We start from the raw sequence: 9,340 nt of genomic DNA on the forward strand, positions 1-9,340 counted from the left end.
TTTTTTTTTTTTTTTTTTCTTGCGTTAAGCCTATTATCTTTTAAAACACAGAACACTCGATCTGCTGGCAAGCATTTTCAATTGCATTCTGTGAAGAAAAACAATCACCGATTTTGACTAAAAGCTCCAAGCTGCCTGCATTCAAATATTTATGCCCTGGGTTTTGACAAAGTTGAGCATAATCAAAATCCCACTGGGAAGAAGAATGTCGAAAAGATTAATTAGAAAGAAAGCAGGGCTTCCCTGGTGGCGCAGTGGTTAAAAATCCGCCTGCCAATGCAGGGGATACCGGTTCGAGCCCTGGTCCAAGAAGATCCCACATGCCACAGAGCAACAAAGCCTGTGTGCCACAACTACTGAGCCTGCGCTCTAGAGCCTGCGAGCCACAACTACTGAGCCTGTGTGCCACAACTACTGAGCCTGTGTGCCACAACTACTGAAGCCCGTGCACCTAGAGACCTGTTCCGCAACAAGAGAAGCCACCACAATGACAAGCCCTTGCACTGCAACGAAGAGTAGCCCCCTCTCACCACAACTAGGGAAAGCCTGCGCGCAGTGACAAAGACCCAACGCAGCAAAAAATGAATAAATAAAAAAAAGAAAGAAAGAAAAAATGGCACCTTTCTCTGCCTTTGTGTTAATTGTTCTTAGATAACAAATTCTTAAATGAGTGAAGATGGCTTTACATGCTTTTGATTGTAAATTTTATTAAGGTCTTGAAGAGAGTTCATCTGAGCATTGAAATGGCGTTTAAGGAAAAGCGTCTCCAACTTTCATGAGCAGAAACACACAATTGGTAGATGTGTTGGGTTGTCACTGGCAATAGAGTCTAAGGCCCCCTATAAAAGAGCTATATACAACGTTCCTCTCTTCCTGGAAAGATGAATTGCCATGGTAACACTGCCAAGAAATAATAGGTCAAGCTTTATCCTTGTGCCCCAGGGTTATTTTATTAGGGTTTTACTTGGAAGTGGATGCCATTGTAAAATGAAGGTTTGGGTATTTCAAAGCTAAACATCATGCCAAGAAAATCTAATCAATAAAATCGGCTGGTGTGAAGAAGATGGATAAAAGACAATAGGTAAGAAGGACATCTACATTGATCAAAGAACTATTTAGAGGCCAGTTTATTAGAACTCTTTTCTAAAATGTGAGCTTCATTTACAGATGCTTGTATAACTAAGTGTCTGTAAATGAATTCAAACTGACTGTACAAGATCAGTAAGGAAAAGTGGTTTGTAAATTTCATTTTAATGGAAGATTAACTGCTGTAAGGAAAAAAGTTCTTATTCCAAAAATAAGCATGCAACAAGAAAGCATAAAATATTTGAGCTTCCTGTTTGGCTTACTATTTTTATCAGACTATGTTCAATGCTGCTTTATGCCTGCCTATTTATGGAAATTAAAAAATAAATACAACTGGGAGGAAAGTAACATCACCTAAAAGAAGTAATGTGTAATAATCAGCATTTTGTTGTTTCTGTTGCTTTGGAGAGTAGTGTCTCAGTATATGTTATGACTTTAGGTTTTTCTGTAACAGCATTTCAAACATTTGGGGATGAAATTCCAACGTGAAACAGTATATAATGTGGATCGCTTCAAGCAATGGTGCTCTGTCCTTCTAAGAACAATATATGTATGTGTGCGTGTATATTTAAGATCTACTTTTTTAAAGCAATAAGATATATCAACTCACCTTTTTTGAATAGAATTAATTTTTCATAAATGGAATATAGTTATGCATTTTAGCATAACATCTTCACGAGGCTATGTTAGGCTTCTCAATAAGACTACTGTTAATCTTCTATATTTTCTCTCCTGTAAAGTAGTAAAGGGGTATGTGGATAGCTGTGAAATTTATATTGTTTTTGCCCTGATCATGAAGATTGCAAACTGGGGTCGATGACTGCATTAGTTTCCTACGGCTGCTGTAATGAAGTACCACAAACTGGGTGGCTTAAAACAACAGAAATTTATTGTCTCACAGTTCTGGAGGCTAGAAGTCCTAAATTAAGGTATCACAGGGCCATGCTCTCTCTCAGGCTCTAGTGGGAGAATTCATTTCATGCCTCTCTCCTAGCTTCTAGGGGTTGCCAGCAATCCTTGACGTTTCTTTGTTTGTTGATACATCACTCCAATCTCTGCTACTGCCTTCATGTGGCCTTCTCTGTGTCTCTGTTTTCCCTTCTTGAACGGACACTGGTCATAGGATTAGAACCCACCGTAATCCAGTTTGAACTCATCCCAACTTGATTACATCTGCCAAGACCCTATTTCCAAATAAGGTTACATTCACAGGTTCTAGGGTTGGGACTTCACATATTTTGGTGGGGGGGAACACAGTACAACCCATAACTGTGACTATGAATTGGAGAACCTCACCATTGAGCAGATGGTCTCAGTTACAATTTTAAATTGCTATACTGTCTGGCTCTTTAGAAATGATATTTCATGTCTAATATTTTGTAGACATGTGAGGAATATGATATCCTGATTAATGAAATGCTTTTAAAGTACAGAATTTTTACATATACAAAAATATGTCTAGAATACATAAAATAAATTTAATAAATATCTATCACAGTCCGTAACTGGTAATAGGTGTACACTTATTGTTTATTGAATGAATGAATCAATCAACCAGTCAGCATTAATATTAAATTATATTGAGCATAATTTAATCTTCCTTTGATGATTCAAAATAATTCCTACAGGTAGAAGGTAGCAAGGTACAAGTTAAAAGATTGCTACTTGCTTGAATGCTAAATGACCGAGTGTTTATTCCATTTCACATATTTGTGTCTATTTAGAAGTTCACTAGATAAAAGGTGTTTTATGTCTTATGTTGCAGTGTTCTCATCCTACATTGCTGTTGATTTCCCCTTTGGATTATTACATATTATTTCCTTTAGCTTAATTAAATTACCTTTGTTGATCAGTTAACACCAATGTGTTCTAGTTTGGTTTCTCCACCTATAAAATTACCTACTTTTTCATGTATCAGGATTGTCTGTCCTTCAATCTATTTTTCTCTGTCTAGACATTCAATAAATGTATTTTGATGGTAGTGATATTATTTGAGTTATGTTTCTTTACTAATGGTTACTTCCATTTTCCCTTTAATCCAATACAGAGAGAAGTAACCACCAAAACAAAAACAAATTACAATATAACCCAGATTTTACAAATGAAAGCTATTTCCTCAGTCCTAAAACTGCACATTATCTCTGTGTGACCTCAGAAGTGTTTGAGAATGCACTACATGCAGTTAAAAAAATAAAATGTTTCACCAGAGAAAGAAAACATAAGGCAAAAACAGACAAAAATGCCAAAATTCAAACTGAAAATGTTCCTAGCTACTACTTATCAAACTGCTAATGTTTTCCATTTTAGAGCTCTTTTTTTGACAGATATTCAAGTATTTGCTAATCAAACCTATCATTTAAGCCAAAAATTCCTCCTAAAAACATGATTGAGAAGTCAAAATATTTAAGCCAGCTAAGATGATTTTATTTTTTCTTAAAAGAGAGAAAAATGAAAGCTAACTCTCTTGGAAGAAATCATATTTTTATCCCTTTTTTTGTGAAAGATTTCCTGTTGTGTTTTTCAATCACCAGGAGCCTACATTTATAGAAAACCAGCAGGTATCTCCAGTTATTAGAATCAACTGGGCAGAGCAGCAAGGCAAAGCCAGAGTTTAAAGCCATTTTCCTGAGCAGATTGAGAAGTACCATTTTAGTCAGTTACCTTTTGAGATTCTCACATTTAATTACGTTAGTGGCACTTGACATTATAAATGTCCTTTTCTTTCCAATATAACCTTCTATCATTATTAGTAAATGTCAAATGTAATGAGGTATTTTTTTCTGACTCCTTTTTCTTCCTAATATAATGGGAGAGAAAATACTAATGAGTTTGTAATCTTAAAATTGTTTTCAGTACTCAAAACCAATGCAGAGCCAACTAGTGTCTATTAGCTTAGTTTTATTCTTTTTATTTTATTTGCATTTGGAAAGGAAATTTCCTCTCTGTATTTCTTACTACACTTCCCCTACTTGGTGCAATTTCTTATTCTCCCTGAGAGCTCTGAGGTGACAACTACCTCCAATTAGATTGTGTTTCTGAGTTCAAGTCAGAATCCTGTGGAAGGTCCTGCCCCTTGCTCTGACTTAAGTCCTGTCTGAAAGCTTCTTTTTTTTTTTTTTTTTTTCTTAAAAGCTGTTTTTGTCCCCCCTCTCTCTGTTTTAAAATTTTGATACATAATGGCTATCCAACCCCATGGTTTCCTGTAACATCTCAATCATATTGTAATGGGACCTTGATTTCTGCTCCCTTGAAGATTAAATACACTTCCAGTGTGAAATTGATATGTTTTATAACACTAGATCTAGTTTCTTTACTGTCAAAATAAAATTAACATCTTATGAAAGAGGAAGCCATCACTGGAAGAGGTCAAGAAGAGAGAGAAAATGTCATAGTTTTTCAACACAACATTATTTAGTGTCTGTATTGAAGACATGCTTGACAGGAATGGTCTGGGTCACCTTTTCAGCAGTGCCTCGGGCATATTGGCTGTTTTCTCCTATTGAGAAATTGGGGGAAAGCTGTCTTTTGTATAGAGAAAGCAGCAGGAAGGGGGTCCCTAACCTTTAAGAAGGTTACTCTGTCAATGTCAAAAAGATATTTTACCAAGAGATAAAGAAAGCTATTTAAAATTACTTCACAGTAGGAAAAAAAGTGGTAATTTTATAGATAATGTATTCTGAAAAATATGAACCCAAGACAAAAGTGCCTAAGTTTTAAAATAGAATGACTAGTTATAAGGGGTTCTGTTCCCCAGAGAGCTAAAATATATTACACAATCTCTAATTATACCTTGCTTTTTAAACACAGTCTTTGGGCATTTGGTTCTCTAACTTTCTCCTTCATTTCACAGTTGGATATACTGTTAATGGAATTATATCCAACGAATATCCAAAAATATCCAAATAAACTCAAGATTGGCTTCTTTCTGTCTAATAAATTTGTATGATTGTCCCAATTACATGCAGTTTTTGATTTCCAAGTTTATCTCTAATATCTATACCTTCATATTTATAAAATACTAAGCAAAGTACAGTAAAATATTCAAATATCATTTGATTATATATCATTTCAATTTTCTTCATAGCATTTTTTTTATATTCAAGGAATGGTCACATTTTCACATGGTGGAAACTAGACTTTCCTTTTTATTTTATTCCAATTAGTGGTATGTTCTGAAAGAACTTCCTCGTTTGTTTTGCTTCATTTTTGCTATTTTGGGGACCATAACCTGTTTTTATCTTACCTTTGGAAACTTATTTCAATAATATTACCTAATAAACACCTCTAATCAGGCCAGCCTTATCCCTGCTCCAAGTGTAGAGTAGAATTGTTGCTCATGAACAGTCACACCCTTTGCTAATTTTCAAGTTTTATTTCACACGCCCACATCCTCCTGGAATCATTTGCTGATTTCCTCAGCCTTCTTTGGTTACCATTCTCTGAACTTTCAGGGGCCAAATAGAATAAACCACACAGATTAGGAGAAAATTGTGAGCATTCTTGAGTTTCCTACTGTTAGTCCGACGTGGAGTTCAAGCATCTGAGCAGGAGGGTACCTAAGGGTGAGGAGCAGTGTGTCCAACATGAGCCTCTTTTAAGAGTGAGAGCCAGGAGATGTTCACTTCATTTATTTTTTTCAAGCTTTTATTTTATTTTTACATCTTTATTGGAGTATAATTGCTCTACAATGGTGTGTTAGTTTCTGCTTTATAACAAAGTGAATCAGTTATACATATACATATGTTCCCATATCTCTTCCCTCTTGCGTCTGACCTACTAGAGAATGGACTTGAGGACACGGGGAGGGGTAGGGTAAGCTGTGACAAAGTGAGAGAGTGGCATGGACATAGATACACTACCAAATGTAAAATAGATAGCTAGTGGGAAGCAGCTGCATAGCACAGGGAGATCAGCTCGGTGCTTTGTTCACTTCATTTTGATGCTAAAGGAACTTCTTGTATCATCCAACACATTAGTTTTCCCTTCAAGACCTATTAATATTGCCTTAGGGGGAACTGGGATGCACTTTGTATACAAAGGAGGCATCTCTGGGAGAAGGGAAGAAAGAGGACCCAGACCAAGTCAGAAAGAAGGTGACATTTCTGTCTAAAATGCTAAGCACCTAGAATACTAGGACAGAGAAATCAGAGCCCAGTCCCCTGGGAAAGTGGTGAAGGGGGAAGCCAAGGAGCATTGGGTTATAAGTTATACCCCAGATCCTGAGAAGACAAAGGAGCAAGAGTTAGTTGAATTGAGGAATAATTTCTTCAACTACACTGTGCAGTATCTGTGACCTATATAGGTCATTTCAGTGATGTAGCTGCCTCTGATTCTAAGATTTCACTGCTGCATGAGACTCTTTTGCAGGCCCTGAGCCCCTGAATTTGTAAGCTGCCATCTACCATCCTGTGTTAGCCTTGCCTTCCCAAATTTCAGGAATAACAGCCCGTTCTTTCCATTTATTGGCCACTTTTTGTGTGTCAGGCTCAGTGAAGCACTTTCCATGCATTATTTCATGTCACCCTAACAAGCATGCTAGACTTTAGGGGGTTTAAGTTCATAGAGGCTCAGCAGCTTGTGCATGTCCCCGCCAGCTCTCTAATGGGAGAGTGGGAACTCCAGATCTGTCCGACTCAAACACCCACACAAAGTAGGTATTTTAATTGTCATTTTACCATTGAATAACTGGAAACTACATTGCATGCTTTTAAATGCAGGGACCTTTTCATAAAAGGTCCTTTTCTTTTTTTTTCCCCCACAGAGGCTTGTACTTAGCAGATAGATAGTAAATACATAATGATGGAGCTAATGTACTCTTCTGGTTTTAAACTCTACAAAAGCCACAGATTTTGATATGTATGATCTTTCTTCTTCTTTTCTTTTCTGTAGTTAAATGCTCCTTAATGGGAATGAATATATGTAGAAGGTACTCTGAGCTAGTTCTTTACAACCCCCCAAAAAAAAGATTTGCTCATAATACTGCAGAGCGGCCATATGAAAATCATTAGGAAAAAACAAGACTGGAAAACATATATAGCTATACATTGTAAATACAATTTAGACTCTCTGTTATGACTATTTTGGGAATAATTAATCACTTCTCAGAAGGTGTATTGCCTCATTTTTTGACAGGTTATTATTTCTATTTTGTAGGACACAGCAGGCCAGGAAAGATACAGGACTATCACCACAGCCTATTATCGTGGAGCCATGGGCTTTATTTTAATGTATGACATCACAAATGAAGAATCCTTCAATGCAGTACAGGATTGGTAAGTAAGAGCAAATGTTCGCATTACTAATAATGACATTTTTTCATTCACCTCTCTCTCCCTCCTCAAAGCAGTGATCACACCACAATGTAATATGTGTATTTTTATATACTGTGATCCCACTTGTGTTTCATAAAGCAAACAAGGGCTAGCTATGCTCAGACTCATTTAAGGATTGATAAGAAATCATTTTGATGATTTTGCTCTATTTTGTTCACTCCAATACTTTGCATCCTGTGATCTTTAGTTCCATGGGGACAAGTACATTGCTTTTGATTTTTTGAAGTACAAATAATGAATGGTCTGGAAGCATACTGGTCTAAAATAGGAATCTGGAAACCATGAACCATAGGCCAATCTGAACTATGAGCCACAACTGGCTCACCACTTGTTTTATAAACAAAGTTTTATTAGAACACAGCCAGGTTCATTTACTTATTGTCTATGACGAATTTCATTGTACAACAGCAGAGTTAAGTAGCTGCAACAGAGACCATATAGCCCACAAGCCTAAAACGTCTTCTGTCTGGCTGTTTACAGTAAAAGTTTGCTGACCCCTTATCTGGATTTGTTAGATAGTTTTCAGTTTTTCTTCAAATTGAAAAGTTCCAAAGGACTGGGATGAAGAAAAAGAAAAAACTGAAACCTTTCTTGACTCCCAGCTACATCAAATCATGTGAAAACACCTCTGTCTGTGTGATTTGCTATGGGGGGTTGACTGCTGTGGCTGCAGCTCCTTCAGCCTATTCCACCAACACCTCAGGAGGAGACACTGAAAAGCCGATGGTCACGGTCTGGTCATGAATTAAAGCAGCAGCGTGGAACAGGGCTACTTTTCTGTGGAAAGAGCCAGAGTCTAGGTGCGCTTTGTGTGGTATTAGGAGGAAAGCGAGCTCACTGGTAGGACCAGGACTAAACAGATACCACATTTTAACTCCAAATACAGTCATGGCTTGTCTTATTGAAGGAAAAATTAGCAATACACAGGTAAAATAAACATTTTTTTTCTGTTTTACATGATAGTATTATCCAAAATGATTTATATGTGTATCAGCTCAGTGAAGGTCAGATGCTATTAAAAATTTCAGTTTACCTTAGATTCTTTCTTTTATTGCTTATCTGAAAATGCACCTACATCTTTCTTATTTACACACACACACACACACACACACACACACACACACACTTACAATACAAAAAAAAGTAATAATACCACTAATAATAGCAACTCAAAAGGGAAATATATAGCTGTAAACTGAAAAAGACAAGCTTAGGACCTCCATGAAAAAATAATTATCTTCAACTGAGGGGCATAGAAGGCTTAAGTACCCCCTCTTTTTAGTAGACTGAATTTTGTAAGAAATGCCAGTTCTTCACAAATAAATTCATAAATTCAAGGCAATCCCAATCAAATACCAGGAGGTTTGGTATAGAATGGAATGAAATAGAGAGTCCAGATATAGACACAAAGCCATATGGGATTTGGTTTATGATAAAAGTAGCATTTCAAATTAGTAACAAAAAGGTTGGTTCAATGAATACCATGGTGCTATCCAGTTAATTGCCACACATAGCTCTGGCACACATATTGTCATACAAAATGGTCATTTTAACTTTGACTATTTCCTCTCAGGAAATGATAAGACCCAGGAGTGTTCATGAATTAGATTTCAGACATCAGGGTTCCTAAATCTGTTTGCACCCATAGCTCTGGCCCGTTGTTCCAATGAAAGTTATATGACGACTGAGAAGGGATGGATCTGTTGAGTTCTTTGAAACCAAATGGTAACAGTGCCAAGAGCCATCCTAGCAGTACCTCTGACTCTTGCATCAGAAACACTGTGCCTCATGCCCTCCTCCACGCCTTCCCTCTGCAACCCCACCCAGGCTCCCTCACCTGTCAACAGACCATCTACCCTATCTCACTTCTCCCCTACCTCCTCCAATTCTCTAACTATTTGACTCTATTTACCCACTCTTTC

At 37.0% G+C, this 9,340-nt stretch overlaps 1 protein-coding gene across 1 annotated transcript in view; it reads left to right on the forward strand.

The window, feature by feature from the left end:
• RAB3C (RAB3C, member RAS oncogene family) overlaps positions 1-9,340 on the forward strand; it is a 317,596-nt gene that overhangs the window by 147,277 nt on the left and 160,979 nt on the right. The window contains exon 3 of the mRNA XM_007453216.1: positions 7,240-7,358. Within this exon, the coding sequence (XP_007453278.1) occupies positions 7,240-7,358 (119 nt within the window). The remainder of the gene's footprint in view (positions 1-7,239; positions 7,359-9,340) is intronic.

The sequence above is a fragment of the Lipotes vexillifer genome, unplaced genomic scaffold (genome assembly GCF_000442215.2).
Source record: "Lipotes vexillifer unplaced genomic scaffold, Lipotes_vexillifer_v1.1 scaffold366, whole genome shotgun sequence".
Classification (NCBI taxonomy): domain Eukaryota; kingdom Metazoa; phylum Chordata; class Mammalia; order Artiodactyla; family Lipotidae; genus Lipotes; species Lipotes vexillifer.